General features: G+C 39.6%; 1 protein-coding gene across 1 annotated transcript in view; it reads right to left on the bottom strand.

Moving 5' to 3' along the window:
- The window catches only part of LOC138173525 (A disintegrin and metalloproteinase with thrombospondin motifs 12-like), a 594,307-nt gene that overhangs the window by 258,864 nt on the left and 313,824 nt on the right, over positions 1-21,619 (bottom strand). Inside the window, exons 6-7 of the mRNA XM_069103549.1 lie at positions 9,486-9,610; positions 918-1,067 (exon numbers count right to left, since the gene is read on the bottom strand). Of these exons, the coding sequence (XP_068959650.1) occupies positions 918-1,067; positions 9,486-9,610 (275 nt within the window). The remainder of the gene's footprint in view (positions 1-917; positions 1,068-9,485; positions 9,611-21,619) is intronic.

Raw genomic sequence — 21,619 nt, 5'->3', positions numbered from 1 at the left:
TGAGAAGGAGTGCATAGACTTTACCAGATAACTAGAGGGATCTATGACACAAAAAAGGCCAAGACCTCCTTGGTCTAGTCCAACTGCTACCCCAGAATGCGCGGTCTTCACAGCAGCCCCAGAGAGTGCTTATCTCCACTGACAGACCTCCAGTGACATGACCCAAGGCAGTCTTTTCCATCTCTTAGACAGCTGTAATTATTAAGGAGTCCTTCCCTACATTTAACTACCATATACCTCTCTATAGCTTCTATTCATGTGTCCTCATTCTACCTTCCAGGGCCAAGCAGAATAGGCTAAATCCCTCTTCCACTCAACAGCTCCTCAAATATTTAAAGGCTACTGTCAAATCACCCTTAAGTTTTCTCTGCTTCAGCCTAAACATCACTAGCTCCCTTAACTGATAACTTGAAAAGGATCACTTCAAGTCCCCTTCCAGTTTCATTGGAAGGAAGAATGCAGTAAAACCAGAGGACCTGCATTCAGATTCTGGCTCTCCCACTTAGTACCTGTGTGACTAGGGACAAATTACTTCATGCCTCTGGGCCTGTTTCCTTACCTACATAATAAGGTTGAACTAGATGATCTCTAGGGTCCCTTCCAGCTCCAAAGCTCTGATCCTCTGATCTCCCCCTTTCTAGTCATGTTCCAGCTTCTCGATGTGCTGCTACAGTGCAGTGCTTGGAATTGAACAGAGCACCCTAGGTGTGGTCTGAGCAGGGCAGAATGAAACACAGTGAATATCATCTCCCTCAGTCTGGACACAATTTTGATGGCAGCCTGGGGTGATTACTTTTTTTCACTGTCATGTTGCAGGGTGGAAACATAGGGAGCCCCAGACATCATAAACCTCCCATATCTCTTTCATATGAACTACTGTCTAGCCATATTTCCTCCATCATTATTTATGTCATTACCTGTGCCCAAGTTCATGGGCAATTGTGAAAGCCAGGGGGAGTCCCGAGTCTTCATTGATATTACAGCTCCTGTGAGGCTGGCACATGCCAGAGAGATGAGACAGGCCTAGGGTTTCACAGGGATGATTAACCCCAGCACAGATATCTTTCCTGGAAATAGAGAATAGGGAAAGCTGGTCACTGAAGACAATATTTAATAAAGTATCATAAGAAAGAAACCAATTTGGGTGGTTAGGTGGTGCAGTGAATACAGCCCCAACCCTGGATTCAAGAGGACCTGAGTTCAAAAACAGCCTCAGACACTTAATACTTACTAGCTCTGTCACCTTGGGCAAGTCACTTAACCCCAATTTCCCCTCCCCCCAAAAAAGAAAGAAACCAATTTTGGTGCTAGGTAAGCATCTGGAAGAGTTGGAAAGTATTTTTGAAATAAGAGACATGCATATTAAGAAGCGATTTAAACTAAGCATCTATTAAAAATAAGTGAACTTCATTTTGGGATCATATATCATTGATTCAACATGGCAATGGGAAAGTGGAAAGAAGCCTAGCTTTTAGATAAAAGGGTTTGGGTTTAAATTCCATCTCTGATGCTGAGTTTCGTGACCTTGGGCAGGAGATGGGGAGGAGGAGAAATGAGGAGGAAGAAATGAAGAAGGAGAAGAAGAAGGAAAAGGAGGAGGAGAAGGAGGGAGAGTGGGAGGGGGAGAGGGAGAAGGAGATGAAGAAGGATGATAACTTGTATTTATACAGTACCATGTGCCTGTATGTGCCAGGCACTGTGCTAAGTGCTTAACAAGTATTATCTGATTTGATCCTCATAACAACCCTGAAAGATAGGTGCTATTATTATCCTCATTTTACAAGTGAGGAAATTGAGGCAGACATGGCCTAAGTAAGTTACACTGCTAGTCTATAAGGCCACATATGAATTCTTCCTGACTCTGGACTCTTTTCACCTTTATCTTATCATCATCACCTGGATCAAGAAACAGTAGGAGACAGAGGAAGGCTCTCTGGCTTTGCATGCAGACCTGGGCTTGAGTCTCACCTCTGCCACTAAAATACTGGGTGACCTTTGTCAATTCACTTCTCTATAGACTTCAGTTTCCTCACTATAAAACATGACTGGTTGAGAAGGTCATCTCTGAATCTATGATCTTATAATCTTAAGCCATTTATCTGCCTGGCCAAACACAGACACTGTTAGCAAGCTGGCACTATTTAGAGACATTAAATGAAAAAGGTCAAACTTTTGAGTCTGGAACTCAAAGCTCATCAGAGCATATTCCTCATTCGTGTTAATACACCTCTGTGTTTCCAAACTAGCTATCCATGATCCAAACCATGTATGTACCTCCCACTTCTACCTTGTCAGTACCAGGGCTCGGTGGGCAAAGAAAGAGATGGCCAGCAACTGAAAAGCATGTAGACCAAGGAGGATGGCCATAGTGACCCAGGAAGGGGTCAACAATGTGAAATAGGAAGAAGGTGGGACAGTGGGTAGAGTTCTTAGGAGACTGGGAACTGGCACTAATTCAGACAGGAACACTGATCTAGAATTGGAAGGGGTCTTAAAGGTCAGCCAATCCAACCCCCTCAATTTACAGAGGACAAACCTGAGGTCCAGAGAAGTTTAAATTATTTGTCCAAGGTTACACATTAAGTGACAGATCCAGGATTTAAACATAGGCCCTCTGATTCCAAATCCACCCCTCTTTACTCCGTACCATATTGTCTACTATAAGGAGGTCTAGAAGTAGGTAAAAGGAATCCACCCACAAGGGCTGGGACCTTTAGAGAAGGGAATACAGTTGCAAGTAAGGTATAACCCCAGTTCCAAAGGAAATGGGGCATTTGAATGAATACCAATCTTAATTCATAGCTATAGTTATTGGGTTAAAGACTTAGTCACCACTGACAAGGCAAGAAGAATCTGAGTTACCAGAACCAAGGGATAAGGAAGATCAATAGCAAGGATTACTTGTTACTGATTTACACATTTATAGGTACTTCTATTTCCCCTGCCTAGGGGATAGATTGGTCATAGGGTGAGTCTAAGTTTCTAGTGAGAGTTGTGGCCCCAAATGGAGGAATGGGGGATTAGAGAGTCCGATTGGACATTATACCACTCTGCTCCCAGGGCTCCTTCAATTTGTTATGAGGAGTCCAGAATGTAGGGCTTCCTCTTACTTTATCAGCTGGAATTGTACCTTTTTTTCTCATTTACCAGATTCTTTATTATAACTGCAAGGCTTGGTTCTAGGCAGAGAAGTGACTTTTATGTTTCCCTTACTAGACAGCTTCCTTACAAATGTTCTCAGGGACCTCAGGAACTTGTAGGATCTATGCAGGGCTGATGGTGATTTTTCTTTTAGAATAGTATTTTTTAAACATAGCTGTTATTTCTTTTTTTTTTCTTTTTTTTTAAGCAATTGGGGTTAAGTAACTTGCTCAAGGTTACACGGCCAGTTATTTCTGGGTGTGGTGTTGAGTATCTGAGCCCAGATTTGATCCAGGTCATCCCGACACTGGAGCCGGTGCTCTTACTCGCTGAGCCACCTGGCTGCCCCTAAGCAATTGAGGTTAAGTAACTTGCTCAAGCTTACATGGCCAAGTGTTTCTGGGTGGGTGCTAAGTGTCTGAGCCCGGGATTCGATCTCAAGGTCTTCTCAACACTGGAGCCGGTGCTCTTACTTGCTGTGCTACCTGGCCGCCCCTATAGCTGTTATTTCTTTTTTTTTTTTTGAGGGCAATTGGGGTTAAGTAACTTGCCCAAGGTTACACGGCTAGTATTTTTGTGTGGGTGTTAAGTGTCTGAGGCCGGAACCGAACTCGGGTCCTCTTGATTCCGGGGCTGACGCTCTACTCACTGCGCCACCTAGCTTCCCCTATAGCTGTTATTTCTAAGACAATATTCCCTTTCCTACTATTGCTGAATAAAACCCTGACTTGTATCAAGAACTGATAAACTGACCGTGTCTGAAAGCATATATTCTCTTCACCTGCAGCATCCCAGAAGGGTAAAAGAGCAAATAGCATACATGCCTACCTCTCCTCCCACATACATATACATGCCTAGCTATTGTTATTTGTCGTCTGCCCCCTTCATACTGATTCCCAACAGCCACCCCCTATCCCGATCAAAAATGGGAAAAGGGCAACCATGACAAAAACAACAATTAATAATAATAACAACAATAATAGTTTATATTTATATATCACGATGTGCCAGACACTGTGTTAAGCACTTTAGAATTATTATCTCATTTGATGCAACAACCTGGGAGGTAAGTATAATTATTATCCCCATTTTACAGTTGAGAAAACTCAGGAAAACAGGGTTCAAGGGACTTGCCCAGGATCACACAGCTAGTCAGTGTCTGAGGCTAGATTTAAACTCAGTTCTTCCTGATTCCAGCACCAGCATTCTACCCACTGCACTATCTAGCTGTCCCAAGATCATCACAAGTCACATAGGATATGTTTGACACAACAAACTGCTCTGACACACTTTAAAAAAATTTAATATTTTATTTTCCCCAATTACATCCAAAATCATTTTTATTTGTTGTTGTTTTTTAATTTTGAGTTCCAAATTCTCTCCCTCTATCCCTTCCCACCCCACTCATGGAGAAGGCAAGCAACTGACTTAGGTTAACACACTTGTTGAGGTAAGGTCATTTCAATCATTTCAAATCATTTCATCAAAGCTGCTAGTATAAGTGGTGGGATGTCTTCAGGACAAGAAAACTTTCTTTGCCAATAGATGACTCACTCAAACACCAAAGCCACCATGAACTTCAGTTCTAAGCCCTCAATGCATGGGGTTTACGTGGGTGCTGTTTTGGCTACATAGGCTCTCCAGGCTTTGATGGCAATTATGCTGTTGGAAAGATACTGGCACAGGGGAATCCTGACAGTTTTCATTAACCCATAACTATAGCAATAACTGGGATAATGGAGCCAGTGTCAAAGATTTCTATTTACAGAAGAGCATCAGGAAAGATTTACACATGTAGTTTACTAATGGCAACAGCTGCCACAGAAATTTCAAAAATGTTTTGCTTGGTCATACACCATGGCCTTTTTAATCCCTTTTGGACACACAGGAATACCAGCTAAACATTTTTCCTACCCTAAATAATCATTCTGCCAATAGGGCTTCATAGTCTATTTCTTCATTTCATTCTAAGGAGCCAGGAGTCCAATAAAGAAAGTAGTGATAAGTAAAGATGAATGGAGCAAATGGATAATTTGCTATTTATTAATATTTATAATGAATACATTCTGGGGTCATTCAATCCAATAAGTATTGACTTAGCACCTCTTATGCATCCAACAGTATACATTAAGCTCAAAGGAATGATCCCTTACCTCAAGGTGCTTACATTCTTTTTAGTGATTATATTGCCTAAGCCCTAGGACCACCAGTTAAAATCTGCTTTGTAGTACTTCTTGATCCAATTTCCTATCTTATCTAGAACATTCTATAATAACGTCTCCATACAAACACACCAATCTTCTACTGGTTTCTATTCTAAATGATTTTTCATCTCCTTATCTACTGGTTTCTTCCCTGCTGCCTTCATTTACCCCTATCTCCATCCTGACAAAAACTTCACTAAACTCTACCATCTTCTTAAACCATCAACCTATCTCTCCACACTTTCATTGCCAAAGTCCTAGAAAAAAGTGATCTTCACCCATTATTTCTCCTTCCTGGTCTCTTACTCATTTCTAAACTCTTTGCAATCTGACTTCTCATCAATGACCTAAAACTGTTTCCTCCAAAGTTACCACTGATCTCTTAATTGCCACATATTATGATCCTTTTCTCAATTCTCATCCTTCTTGACCTCTCTGCAGCACCTGACATTGCTGACCACCCTCCTGGATACTGTCTCCTCTCTGGTTTTTACATGAGATTTTTTTTGTTTCTTTTTCCTAGGTGCCTCACTACTACTTCCCAATCTCCTTTGTCAATTTATCTTCCATATCACACCCACTAACTGTTGGTGTAGTAAAGGATCTGTTCAGGTTCCTCTTTCTTCTTAAACTTTCTATTCTTTATTTCTAAACCCTCTCATGTTCTGACCTAATCAGCTCCTGTGGTTTTAATTGTCACCTCCATGCAGATAACGTCAGCATTTATATATTCTGCCCTAGACTCTTTCTTAGAAATCAGTTGTACATTTCCAAGTGCCTACTGCGTATTTCAAATTGAATGTCTCCTCAGCATCTCAAACTCAACGCGTCCAAAACGGAATTCATCTGTCTGGTCAAACCTCCCTCCCTCTTGAAGTTGCCCATTTCTGTTGATAGCATCATGATTCTTCCATTTATTCAGGTTTAAACCGTCCATGTTATCCATGACTTCTCACTTTCCTTTAGCCCATATTTCTAATCACCTGCCAAACTCTGCCATTCTCACTTCCACAGATTCTCATGCGCCCTTCACCTTCTCTCGAATCAAACAGCAACTGCCCTGATTGGGGTCCTCTTCTCCTCTTGACTGCACTGTTGTAATGATTGCTTTCTAATTGACCTCTCTATCTCAAGTCTCTTCCTTCTCTAGTTCAACTCCCACAGATGCCAAAGTGATTTTTTAAAGCGCCAATTTAACCTCGCCACTCCCCTTATAAACATAAACTCCAATGACTTCCCATTGCCTTTAAGATCAAATATAAGTTCCACTGTTTACCTTTAATGCCCTTCATAACCTGACCCCACTCTACCACATCAAATTTATTATGCATCATTCCCTTTCACACTTCAAGATCTATCCAAGCTTCTTTTTTTCCCATTTATAGTATTTTTTTTCCAACTATGAGCAAAGATAATTTTCAACATTCACTTTTTTTTTTAAGCAATCGGGGTTAAGTAACTTGCTCAATGGTTACACAGCCAGTTATTTCTGGGTGTGGTGCTGAGTATCTGAGCCTGGATTTGATCCAAGTCATCCCGACACTAGAGCCGGTGCTCTTATTTGCTGAGCCACCTGGCTTCCCCTTCCACATTCAATTCTATAAGATTTTGAATCCCCAATTTTTTTTTCCTTCCCTCTCCTCTCCTCTCTCCAAGATGACATTCAATCTGATATAGGCCTTACATGTACAATTATATTAAATATATTTTTACATTAGTAATGTTGTGAAAGAAGAATCAGAACAAAATGGAAAAACCACAAGAAAGAAAAAAAAAAGAGAAAACTGCATGCTTCAGTCTGCATTTAGACTCCATAATTTTTTCTCTGTGGAGAATGGACAGCATGTGGACAGCACTTTCCAACATGAGTCTTTTGGAATTGTCTAAGACAATTTCATTGTTCAGAAGAACCAAGTCCATCAAAATTTGTCATCACACAATGCTACTGTTACTGCATGCAATATTTTCCTGGTTCTGCTCACTTCACTCAGAATCAGTAAGTTTTTCCAGGTTTTTCTGAATTCTATCCAAGCTTATTCCTCATACATGATACTCCCATCTCCTGTCTCTGTACCTTTGAATGAACTGTCTTCCAGACCTGGAATGCACACTCACTTTCCCTCTTCCTCTTAGATTCCTTGTTTTTTTTCACAGCTCTTCTCAAGGGATATCTTCTAAATGAAGCCTTTCTATATCCCCCAAGTTGTCCTTCCCTTCCAAAAGTTTACCTTACGTTTATGTTGTATACACATTCGCATGCATGCACACACACACACACACACACACACACACACACACACACACACTGTCTCTCCCAATAGAAGAGAAAATTCCTAAGGACAGCCACTCTTTCATATTTTCTTCTTGTTGCCAATGCACAGGGCCCAGAACACAGTTTGCATTTAATGCTGGTTGCTTTATTAGTTGGTTGAATGATTAGTCCCTCTTGGATGCATTCCAAGACAAAACTACTTCTAGTGAACTCATCATGCAGCAAATAGTGTTAGAGTGAGACTTTAACACAAATGTTCTATAACTTCATTTGATCATCTTAAGTCATAGAATAAAGGTATGTTGCAGCTGTTTAGAGATCAACTAATTTTCAATACTTCAAATCTCAAAGACTTTTTCCCCCTTTATGTGACTACTTCTTCCAATAACATAGATGTTAACTCTTCTATAACTTAGTAGCTGGATTTCAAGTACTTCCAAGGCCAGAAAATATATCACCTTTTATTCAATCTGCTTAGTGAAGGTGTCAATAAGAATTTATTAGATACCTATTATATGCAAGTTGTTGTCCATAAAAAGACTAAAATAAAATAATTCCTGCCTTCAAAAAGCTTACATTCTAACTAGTATTCTTTCTATCAACTCCCTTTGTCATAAAATATAATGATGATTTTCAAAAAAGAAAGCATAGGGGTTATACTTGGAAGGCAAAGGAAAGGGGATGTCAAGTGCTATACATGGACTTAGGAGGACCCACTTGGAACACTTAATCTCTGTGTGACCACGTATCACAGTTTTCTCATCTGTACTATGATGGAGGTGAACTTGGTAGCTCAAGATCTACGAGTCCAAGTTATTAGAACAGTTTCTTGCATCATTCCATTTTTGCCTCCCTCCCCAAAGGGGGTTTATGGGAATAGTAAAGTAGGGAGCTTACTTGAATTTTTCCAATAGTATGTCCGGGACAAATGCAAATTTTATACTTACATTCCACTAAAGATCTATATATCTTAGACCATAGTAAAGATCACCAAAGAATCTACACCACAAGAGGCTTCTGGCTCCACGTACATCTTTGTCCCTGCCCTCCACATTCCCTCTGTGTATCAAGAATACAGCTATTCAAAAGCTGTTTCTTCATTCCAGGCATTTATTCTGCCTCCAGCTCCCCCCTGGCTCTAATATTCTTCCCCCTCAGAAGCTACTGTATTCCTGAGAAGCTAATCTTGGTGCATCAGTAGGGAAAAGGTATAGGCAGCCATGATCAACAAGCATCCCTGTGTGAGCTGACTATGGCAGCAAACATTCAAATATCTATGTTCTGTTATGGACTTTAGCAACTTAAAAGAGCTTGGTTTCTTTGGCCATTCAGTATTTTTCCCCCTTCATCAACCAAGTGACATTTGCTTGATGATAACATAAGAAAAACATAATTAGGTAGGAAAATCATAAAATTATTGACTTATGCTGGAAGAGACCTTTGAGGTCAAGTAGTCTAATATTCTAATTTAACAGATGAGGAAACTGAGGCTCCGAGGAGTGAAGTGATTTTCCCAAGGTTATATAGATAGTAATCGGCAGATCTGAGATTCAAAACCAAATCCTTTACTCCAATCTCAGAAAGGCTTTCCACTGTACTGAGCTTCTCCAAAATGCAATCCCCAAACTCATGTCAGGTGTTTCAAGTAGACCTTATGTATCACCCAAGATTCTGGATCAGCCATGTTGCTTTGCTTCCTCCATTAGTACAGTAATTGGAAATATTAGAAAAACAGCCTCCGAGAAATGGTAGAGAAGACAAAGGTCTAGTTAGAAGGACTGCTCACTTCTTATACCTTCCCCATGTCCATCCCTCCTCCAGACATCCCCCAGCCCTCCATCCAGGCCGGGCTCCAGCTGTGGTAGTACCTGGTTAGGAGGACAGCCACATCATGATGGGCGGGGTTGAGGTCGCTCTTAGGATTGATGCTTTTCTGCCACTTGCAGAAGCTGGCCAGCGTCTTGTCTGCATGGTGGACTATTTTTAAGCCTTGCTGGAGACAGAAAAACAAGGGATCAGCCCGAGGTGGCTGTGGGACTAGCAAATCTGCAGTGGAGCCCCTGGAAACCCTGTGAGCACAGTAGACTGGGCTCTGGCCCAGGAGGAAGGGACTCCTCCAGAATACGAGCAGTAGCTTAGCAAGCAGGGCTTACAACACAGATGTTTACCTTTTTGCTCCTCTCCTCTGCAGCTCCACTAACAGAGCTGAGGAACAAAGGCTCGTAAAATTTGGAGCCAGGAAGGACCCTATGATTCATCTAGTTCAGTCCCCTCATTTAACAGGTTATTTAATTTGCTCAAGTCTATATAGCTAATAAGTGACAATGTCCAAACTTGAACCCAGATCCCCTCATCAATACTCTTTCTACTGTACCACAAAACTGAAAAGTTAGCATTTGGGTAAAACAGCCTTGGAAGAAAAAAAGAAAAGAAAATATCACTAAAGGCTGAGAAATCTTTCATTGTCTATTGCCACTGACTTTGGACTTCTTCCCTCTCCCTCCTTCCACACTCCACCTCCTCCTGAAACATTACATTTCAGAGAGAGCCTCTTGGCTTTGATCTTTATTAATTAGAAGATAAATAGACTGGGACTGAGTTTGATTCAGTAGTGATTCCTACAATCCTGGGGCTGCTCTGATAGTATTTTTATGATTTTTTTTTCCCTTATCTTTATATCCTTAATGCCTATCATATTGCCTCACACACAATAGGTAACTTCATACTCACCTGCTGAATCAAATGAGTCTGTGTCCATTTGGCACCTTCCAAGGTGGATAGACGCAGATCAGCTGGGTCAGATTGCCTAGGGTTACCAACTATTATGCAGTTTCTAGAAGCCCACAGCCTGCACAACAGGCCTGGAGTTCAGTTTCAGAGCCTCTAGGGGAGCACCCAATGGGCAGACGTCAAGATTGGAGTGTTTCCAGACATCCCTCTCCAGCCCATGGTTACCATAAGGTGAAAAGACTTGATCTATTCCAAGTTTTAGTGATACGGGTATCCAGAGGGTAACTAAGATAGGGGCACAGAGTACCAAACCTGAAGCCAAGAAGACTTTTCTTGAGTTCAAATCCTGCCTCAGATACTTACTAGCTGCATAATCCTGAGCAAGTTACTTAACCCTGTTTGCCTCAGTTTCTGCATCTATAAAACGAGCTGGAGAAGGAAATGGTAAACTACTCCAGTACCTCTGCCAAGAAAACCCCAAATGGGATACAAAGAGTCAGACACAACTGAAAAATAATTGAACAATAACAGCAGGAACAGGAGGTAAGAATTGGATGGAGTAAGGAAGAAAGATAATTTCTGTGTTGACTTTTTCATTGATTCAACAAGCATTTTCACAGATCTAGAAACACAAAGGATCCCCAAAACCATAAAATCTAAACTTCTCGTTTTATAGATGAGGAAACTGAGATCCGGGAGTTAAATGATTTAGCCAGAACATAAGAGAGAGAAATTCAATCCAGGTCCTCTAACTCCAGGAAAAAAAAAAGTGTTTGGTTATTTTGCTCTGAGAATACAAAACAAAACTCTCTGCCCTCCAAGAGTTTATGCTTTATTGGATTGTGATTAAGCACCAGGGCATCTTCTCTTTAGTTAGGCTACTTCTTCAAGAGCAGCCTTCTGAGGGCTTGGACAGAGCCATTACAAGTGAAAAATGGCTCTTACCCAGAGGAGGCTCCATACTCCTGAAGCCTCTGCTCCAGATCTCCAGAGGAAACTTTGTGTCACCATGGACAGAGCTCAGGGCCTCAAGTCAGAAAGATGAGTTCAGAGTTGACACTAACTGTGCATCACTTGGCAAATCATTAACCTGTGTCTGTCTCAGTTTCCTCAACTGTGAAATGATAATAATAGCACCTACCTCCCAGGGCTGTTGTGAGGACAAGCTGAGATAATATTTGTAAAGCCCTTAGCCCAGTGCCTGGCACAGAGAGCACACTGAATAAATATCTGTTTCCTTCCTCCCTTCCTCTTTGGGATCTATGTGAGCTGAGTATGCATGGGGTTTGAAGTGAAGGTATAGTTGTCAGTCAGGATAAACTTGGATAGGATTTTACCACAAGAACCAGTGTCAATTATCTATATGTGGACTGAACTGACACAGTATTTAGATTATTCTGTCACCTAAATGGCAGCAAAACAGATGGGCATTGGGATTAAAGGGGGATATGAATGATGAAAGGGGTTAAGGATGGGGGTAGGGAGATTGGTATTCAGGGATAATGTAGGAACACTCTTGCTGAGGTCTCATCATATGGCCCCATTTAAAAAAAAATTTATTCTTTTAAAAAATTATGAAATAGTAAGCTTCCTACAAAGCCCAGCAGGGCTTTGTAACAAGCAGTGAGATCTGCCAGCCTCCTTCCCACCACCCCATGTACCACACTACTCAGAAACAAGCTCAGAAGGGTTCCTGCTTCCCTGGAGTCATTCACTTAAAAATATCTCTCTCCAGCCCCTGCATCATTCCAACCCCTAACCCTGACTCCATTCCCAGCTCTCTTCCTACAAGCTGCCTTCCCTTGGGGAAATACAAAAGAAGAAGACTCTGCAAGAGGAAAGAAATATTTATCAAGGAGAGTTTACAGAGAAGAAAACACATTGTTCTCCCTACTGTTACATGCTCTGCTTGCCCTGCCCCTCTATGTTTTCTGTGAAGATGATCTATGGGGAAGGCAGTCAATAGAATAAGGCATCAGCTCTCAACCACAAGAGGGCAGTGAGTCCCAAGTTTTCTTAAAGAATTGTTCCCCTGAGATAAAGAAGCAAATTTAGCCTCCAGTAAGGCAGCAGATAAAGGGCAGGCATTAAAGTGAGGAAGAAATGAGGTCCAATACTTCCTCATGCACTTACCAGCTGTTGTGGTCCCCTGGATAATTTACTGAAACTCAGCCTCAGTTTCCCCATCTTTAAAAAGGTAGATAAGTCCCTTACTGTGAGGATCAAATGATATATGGAAAAGGCACTTTCCCAAAATGCTGGAGACTATTATTATCCCCAAGCAACAGTCATATTTATACACTGGTGGCTTAAAAAACAAAGACAAAAACAAACAAACAAACAAAAACAGATGAGCTTTGGGGCTCTATGCTGCAATTAACATTCTAAGGCACTACATCTAAAGCAATGAGGAGGCTGCTGCCCCAGCCAAGAATCCATACATAGACTATGGCTTGGTCACAGACTCTTTTTTAAAATAACAATTGTTTTACTTCTTTATAGGTTGTTTGTTGTTGTTAAAGTCTCGTGAATAATGCTTTATGTACCTTAAAGCAAAGACTCAGACTAGCTTTTTTGTTGAGTCTCCCTTATGGTATGTAGGTATGAGCATTGAAAATAGTCCTGTCTCTGAAGTGAGAGGATCCCAGTTCATGATAGTTTACTTAACTTTCCTGGCTATCCTCAGTCTGGACTCCTCCCTTGGACTCCCTCCCACACAGCCAATCTCTTATGGAGTCTTGGCCTTTCTATCTTTCCCACATCCCTCCTTAGGCCTCCCACTTTCTCCACTCACACTAGCCAAGGCCCTCATTCCTTTAGGCCTGGACTATTTCAATAGCCTATTGATTGGTTTCCCTGACTCAAGACTGTCCCCATTCCCATCCATTCTTCTATTCAGTTACCAAAGTGATCTTCCTAAAGCACAGGTCTGACCATGTGACCTTTCCTATCTAATAAACTCCAGCGGCTCAAGGATCTTCCAGGATCAAATGTAAACTTCTCAGTTTGGCATTTAAAGCCCTTTATAACCTGGTCCCTTCCTACTTTTCTAGTCTTCTTATACTTTACAATTTAGCAACACTCACCTTCTGACTGCTATTCATATAGGACACAACCTTGTGCGTTTTTTTTTTTTTTTAATAAGTAGGTATTTATTTACTTTCCCTTTCATTCCCTCCCATGGTGGGGTAGGGGACACCCTTGTAACAAATATAAATGTTCAAGCAAAACTAATTCCCACATTGGCCATGTCCAAAAATGTGTGTCTCATTACCTCTTGGTCAGGAAGTGGGTAGCATTCTTCATTAAGAGCTCTTTGAAATCATGAAATTTTGTTGATCAGAATTCCTATGTCTTTCAATACTGTTTGTTTTTTTAAAATAATATTTCATTTTGCTCCCAATTGCATATTAAAACAATTTTACAACATTTGATTCTACAATGCTTTTGTTATGCTATAAATCATTCTCCTGATTCTGCTCACCGTGCTCTATATCCATTTATACAGGTCTTCCCATGTTTCTCTGAAACTTTCTACTTCATCATTTCTTTTTTTTAAAATTTATTCGTTTGTTTCCTTTTAGTTTACAGGATTCAATTCCACAATTCCTTGAGTTTCACATTTTGTTCCCCTCTCTCCCCTCCTCCCTCCCTCCCCCTCCCCCACATATAGTCAAGTATAGGATCTATAAATACTTTCACATTAGACATTAGTCAGGTTATAAAGATGGATTGTATCAGATAGAATGAAAAATGGTAAAGAGGAAATAAAACCAAACAAGAAAAGGAAAAAGATCAGGTATTTTGCTTCCATCTGGATATAAACTTAGTTCTTTCTAGTTCTTTCTCTGGATGCACACATTTCTCTCCATCATGAGTCTTTTGGGATTGACTTATATCACTGCATTGCTGAGAAGAGTCCAGTCTATCAAAGTTGGTCATCACACATACGTTGTATCTGTAATTTCTGTGTACAAATTTCTCCTGGAGCTACTCTTCTCACTCAGCATCAGTTCGTATAATACTTCATCATTTCTAATAGCACAGTACTATTCGTTAGATTAATATACCATACATTGTTTAGTCATTTCTCAACAGATTAGGTACCCCCTTCGTTTTCAGCTCTTTGCTAAAAAGAAAAAACAAAAACTGTCATAAATATTTTTATAAATGTAACTCCATGCCTTTTCATCAGCTAGTCTTCATGGCCCAAATGTTCTGCCTCCTTACTTCTTCTCCTGGCTTCCCTGTCTAATTTCAGGACTCAGCTCCAATTCTATCTTCTGCAAAAGGCCTTTCCTGGCCCCTTCCAATGAGTTTATATAAGTGTGTGTGTGTGTGTGTGTGTGTGTGTGTGTGCTGACTCTCACATTAGAGTGTGAGCACTCTGAGGACAGGGACCAAGATTTTTTTTTTCATTCTATCCCTAGTGTTTAGCACACTGCCTGACCCATAGTAAGCTTTTAGTAAAAAGCTTGTCAACTAAACAATTGTAAGTTGACTGAATGAACTAAATGATCTAGGCCTGTTTCAATTCTAAATTCTACTATCTACCTTTGAGTTTAGCATCTCAGAAGAGTTTATGTAGGAATCCCAGAGGGACTATCAACTTACCTATACAAATACAGAAAAGAGATATTTCTAAAAAGCTATTTTAAATGAAATATTTAAAAATTGAGTCACCTTTCACATAAGCTAGGGAGACAGAGTTGTACAAGATAAATACTGACTCTTAATTCAGAAGTCACCACTTAAAATCCTGCTTTTAGGATTAATAGTTGTGTGACCTTGGGCAAGTCACTTAAGAGAGAAAGACAGATGAGCTTTACAGAGAGTCTTTGGGCTTGTTCCTTCATCTGTAAAACAAAAGGATCAGACTAGCTAACCCCAGAGATCACTCTCATAACATCTATCACTGTATTAGTTGGAAACTCTTTGGTTAAACCTTCTATCAATGCAAATTATTTATTTGGTAAACACAAGTTTTGTAGAATGGGTTTTCTCCCTTTGATTTGGACATACAAGTGCAAATCAGAGATGTGTTTTTTATGTACAAAGTAGGTCCCACTCCACCTAAATATGCTACAGTGCTCCCCATGAACTGGAGATCTGGAAGACAAATTAGGAGGAATTGGGAACCATGAAGGAAAACTGCCCCTGGAGAGAACTGGCCTCAGGAGGAGCAGAGTCTTTCAAAAGTGAACCCCAGGAGCATGATGCTACATCATGGGAGGAGGAATGTCTTAACAACACAGTTTTGTGCAGAATGAGAGGGCAGAAGGAGAAACTCAGGGAGATCTGAGAAGAGGTAACAGTAGTAAGCAAGATGAGGGATGAAAGACTTGAGCTGGAATAATATAGAAAGAAAAAGGCAACTCTTTGGGTCATCCCAGAGGAATTTCTCGCTAATGCCCACCATAGACATTAGCTACACTTTTGCAAAATATCTAATTGAAAAAAAATATTTTTTATGAGTTCATAGATTCCTAGAGCTGGAATGCCTTTTATTTTACAAGTACTGCTCATAAAAATACCCATTCACATTTCTACAGATCATTTAGGGTTACAAGGCACTGTGCTCACATTAATCCTGAAAGATAGGTAACACGAGTGTTACTCCCATTTCATAGACAGGGAAATATTGACTCATGGAAGTCAAAGGATTTGCCCAAGGTCACACAGTAGAGAACTAGAAAGAGAACCCAGTGTCTAAACTTCTAGTCCAGTTAGTGTCTTTTGTACTAATGTTACACTCATTTATGAAACACCTCCCTCCACCCTCACAGTCACAATTATATTATTTTAAAGGCATTTTAAAAGGCAAATTTTAGTTTAGAATGTTTTCTAAAAATTAAATTTTAATACTATTTAAAATAATATTTTAAAATAACATGTATTTTAAAGAAACAGAAAATATAAGAATATTTTATATAACTGAATTGCTTTTAAGAATTAAGAATTACAGAGTAGTTCATAATTGCTACATTTGGGGACTTCCTGGGTATTTAAGTAATAGCCCAGTAGGGATGGAAGAGCTCTAGCCAAAATACTTAAAATGCTTCCAGTGGGAAATCCATTGACATTTTATATTTGTTTGAAAAACAGAGGGGAAGAAACTTGTAGAAATGAAGAGTTTTTCTATTTAAATCAATTATGATGAAACCAAGGGAAACTGAGGTAAAGTGACTTACCCAGGGTCACAGAGTGAGTAAGCATTATAGGCAAAACTTAGGTCAGAATTCTATCTAGAAAAAATGTATATGAATTATACCAGCTATGTCACTAGGAACATTCACTTTCACTCTCCTAACCTCTCTTTCCTAATCTATAAAATAGAAATGGTGCTATTTATATTACCAACTCATAGGTCTATTATAATAAAAAAAAACTTTATAAATTGTAAAATGGAATATAAATGTGTATTATTACATAGCTATTAAGTGTCTGAGGCCAGATTTGAACTCAGGAAGACTCATCTTCCTGACTTCAGTCCTAGCCTATCCACTGTGCCACCTAACTGCCCCTCATGTACTCTAGGCTTTAAGAAAATGGGGACATTGGGGAGGCTAGGTGGCTCAGTGAATAGAGCACTGGCCCTGGAGGCAGGAGGACCTGAGTTCAAATGTGACCTCAGACACTTAACACTTACTAGCCATGTGACCTTGGGCAAGTCACTTAACCCCAATTGCCCTGCTTTCCCCGTTCCAAAAAGAGCAAAAAAGAAAATGGGGACACTTGATCCCCAGAGACATCCCATGCTTTTCCAGCTCCATGCCTTTGCTTATGCCATTCTCTAAGATTAGAATACTGTCCTTCTATTGACTACTTTGCCTGAAGAAATAGTATCCATCCTTCAAGATCCAGTTCAAATGCCAGCTCTTCCACTGAACCTTTTCTGATTTTTTCCATTAAATGTGATCTGTCCTCCACGCTTCTATAGTACCACTCATGATATATATATATATGATACTTGAACTCCAGTTATCTACTCTTTGAAGCCAGGGACTATCTCTTTTAATTCTCTATCTCCCAAAACCTAGCAGAGAACTTTGCAAATAACGGTTGCAAAAATGAATATTTGTTGACTGAATGAAGGTACTTGAAGGGAGAGAATGCCTATGACAGAATCCTCAAAGATTTTTTTAAAAGAATGGAGGAGGGGGCCCCATGAATCTTGAACAATATAACTTCACAATGGACAGAACAGTAAAAGGACAAAAATTATATTAATCAAGAAATGAAGTGGCCCCAGGTAGCAGAAACCCTCCTTAAAATGCCTTCCTCTTGGCTGAACAAAGTAGGGAATACCTACATCAAAATAGCTAAGTGTTGCAGTCTATAGAGTACTGGACTTGGAAGCAGGAAGATCTGAGTTAAAATCTAGACTCAGACACTTACTAGCTGTATGACCCTGGGCAAGCCAACCTCTCTTTGCCTTAATTTCCTCATCTGTAAAATTGGGGTAATAATAGCATCTATTTAATAGTTGTGAGAATTATATGAGATAATATGTATAAAGTGCTTTACAAACCTTAAAGTTATATATAAAGGTTAACTACATAACTATATAATAATAATTTATTACTATGGACACTAGAAGGGGAAAAAAAAGTAGCTATTATGGCACTGATCCCTGGTTCTCAGGCCCGTTCCACATTTACCTCAAAAAACCAAAGCCCCAAGTATAACTGAGTTACTCTTGAATAAATGCTATCATTCACATTTTGCAAGTTTAGAGATAATTTATCTGCTATGGGTGTTGTATGCCAATTGAGTATTTCATGGCTCCTTCTAGATTTCTGACTTCTTTCTTATTGAATTACTAGAAATCTCTTAACAGTACATAACTACCTTCTCCTGATGGTTTTTTTTAAGTCATATACATATATGTATAGGTGTCATAAACAAATAACAGAAATTCATTGCTCTTTCTTGTATCGATTAATTCAGTGATTTCCCACAAATAATGCTATCGTTAAGTATGTACATGATTTTAAAAAATCTTTCAGAAATGATGGTGGATCCTGGTGTGATTGTAAAAATGAACAGAGATATAAATAAGAGCCAACTTTTCTGGAACATTGACAGCATTGATATTTCTTCAGAAGGGAGGTAGAAACAACCTAGCAAACAAGAATTGTTAGTGAAGATAGGAATATTCTGGCCCAAAAGGCTATAAAAATATGCATACCCTATGACCTAGCAATACTACTTCTAGGGCTATAAGCCAAAGAGATCATAAAAATGGGCAAAGGACTCACATGTACAAAAATATTTATAGCAGCTCTTTTTTGTGGTGACCAAGAAGTGGAATTCAAATAGATGTCCATCAATTGGGGAAGAGCTAAACAAGTTGTGGTATATGAATGTAATGGAATACTATTGTGTTATAAGAAATGATGAACGGGTGAACTTCAGAGAACCTGGAAAGACTTATATGAACTGATGCTGAGTGAGAGGAGCACAACCAGAAGAGCATTGTACACAGTAACAGCCACAGTGTATGAGACCGGATTTTGATAGACTTAACCCTTCTCAGTAGTGCAAGCACCTAGAACAATCCCAAAGGACACATGATAGAAAATGCCAGCCTCATCCAGAGAAAGAACGATGGAGTTGGAATGCAGAATGAAGCAAGCTATTTTCTTTTCTTTTTTGTTTTATTTTGTCCTTTCTTCTCATGGTTTTCCCCATTCCTTATAATTCTTCTATGCAACATGACTAATGTGAAAATGTTTTTTTTAATTAATGCTATATTAACTTCTGATTTACATCATTGGTTTCTGCCAGATTTTGAGTTACAAATTTTCTCCCCGTTTTTCCCCTACCCACTGCCCCAAAATAGCAGTCTCACAGAATATCCCCTCCTCCAATCTGCTCTCTCCCATATTTTCTCCCATACCCCTTTCGACTTTTCCAGTGGATCTCTGTCTCAGTGCCTGTATATCTTATTTCCCAATTATATGTAAGATGGTATTAATAATATATATATAAGCATATACATACATACACATATATGCACACACACACACACATATATATATATATACATATATTTGAATATTTGATTTTAAAACTTTCAAATCCAGATTCATTCCCTTCCTTTCTTGTCACCCACCCTTATTGGGAAGATACACAGTTCAGTATAGGTTGTACATGTGTGGCCAATGCAAAACAATAACATAGTAGATATATTGTAAAAGACTGACTACACTTCCCTCCCTCCTATCCCACCTCCCACTTGTTCAATTCTCTACTTTGATCCTGTCTATTTTCAAAAGTGAGTGCTTCCAACTTCCCTCCCCCCCAGCCTACCCTCTCTTCTATCATCCCCCCTCTCATCCCCTCCCCCCCCTATTTCTCCTGGAGAGTGAGATACCCTATTTAGTGTGTATTTCACTCCCTCCTCAAGCCAAATTCAATGGGAATAAGGTTGACTCATTCCCTTTTGCCTTCCTATTCTTTCCCTCCATTGTAACCATTTTCCCTTGCCTCTTCTGTATGAGATAGTTTACCCCAATCTGTCTCTCCCCATCTCCGCTCATTATATTCCTCTCACCTCTTAATTTCACCTTTTAAGTATGATTCCTTTCTGTTAAATTGGTCCTGTGCCCTCTATCTATGTATACCTGTAAACATATATATACACATTCACATATGTATTCATATGGCCATATACCCTCATATATAGACAAATATATACATTTCTAATCCCTTCAACTACTGAGAAAAGTTTCATAAGTTACAATTATTGTTTTTCCATGTAGGAATATTAATAGTTCAACTTTGATAAGTTCCTTATGATTTCTTTTCTCTGTTTACCTTCTCATGCTTCTCTTGCTTCTTGTATCTGAATGTCAAATTTTCTATTCAACTCTGGTTTTTTCAGCAAGAATGCTTGAAAGTCCTCTATTGCACTGAATGACCAAATTTTCCCCTGAAATATGATACTCAGTTTTGTGGGGTGGGTGACTCTTGGTCTTAATCCCAGCTCCTTTGCCCTCCGGAATATCATATTCCAAGCCCTTCAATCCCTCTGTGTAGAAGATGCCAGATCCTGGGTTATCCTGATTGTGTTTCCATAGTATTCAAATTGTTTCTTCCTGGCTGCTTGTAATATTCTCTCCTCAATCTGGGAATTCCGGAACCTGGCTATAATATTCCTAGGAGTTTTCTTTTTGGGATCTTTTTCAGGAGGTGATTGGTGGATTCTTTCAACCTCTATTTTTCCTCTGGTACTAAAACATCAGCGCAGTTTTCTTTGAGAACTTCCTAGAGGATGATTTCTAGGTTCTTGCTTTGGTCATGGCTTTCAGGCAGTCCAATAATTTTTAAATTATCTCTCCTGGATCTATTTTCCAGGTCAGTGGTTTTTCCCATGAGCTATTTCACATTGCCTTCTATTCTTTCATTTGTTTGGATCTGTTTAACAGCATCTTGATTTCTTCATTTGCTCCAATCTAATTCTGAAGCAATAATTCTGCTCATTAAGCTTTTGAGATTCTTTTTCCATCTGGCAAATTCGGCTTTTTAAGGCATTCTTCTCCTCATTGCCTTTTTGGGCCTCCTTTGCCATTTGAGTCAGTCTGTTTTTTAAGGTATTCGTTTCCTCAGTCAGGCTTTTGACTCTCATTTCATAATTTTGGAAATGTTTTTAATAGAAATTTATGTGTAGAGCCCATGTCAGATTGCAAGTCATTTTGAGAAGGGAGGGGAAAGGGAGAGAAATTTTAAAACTTATGAAAGTGAATGTTGAAAACTAAAAATAAACAATTTAATTAAAAAAAGATAGTGAGCTATCAAATGTTTTCTCCACATCTTTTCTCCCCATTTCCCTAATATTGGTCACACTTTGAGAAGGTAACCTGCTTCTAAGCCTTATCCACTTGGTTACTCCCTTCCCTGGTGATGACCTCTTCAGTAAAAGGGTTTTCCACATACTCCAGCTGAATTAATTTTAAAAAGCTGACATGAAGGCAGCTTTTGTGCTTGCCCCAGCTACATTTTCTCTCATCCTGGGAACTAAGATGACTAGATAAGGTTCTGAGGGTGAGCTTGATAAAAAATGCAACACAAAGTACATTATCTCACTACCTGAGCTTGTTGGAACAGCCCTCTCCAACACCAGCATTTTTCTATTTCCCTTGAAAATAAAAATGCATTTCTATTTTGACTCTTCCATCATTTTTTCACACATCATTTTCTCAAGCCAATCCAATATCCATCCTACCCCATCCCTAGGCTGTTGGGGATGATGAGAGAGAGAGAGAGA

The sequence above is a fragment of the Petaurus breviceps genome, unplaced genomic scaffold (assembly GCF_028583685.1).
Source record: "Petaurus breviceps papuanus isolate PSGF00001 unplaced genomic scaffold, PetGlider_PUasm1.0 129, whole genome shotgun sequence".
Classification (NCBI taxonomy): domain Eukaryota; kingdom Metazoa; phylum Chordata; class Mammalia; order Diprotodontia; family Petauridae; genus Petaurus; species Petaurus breviceps.
This window is presented reverse-complemented; position numbering and strand designations above follow the sequence as displayed.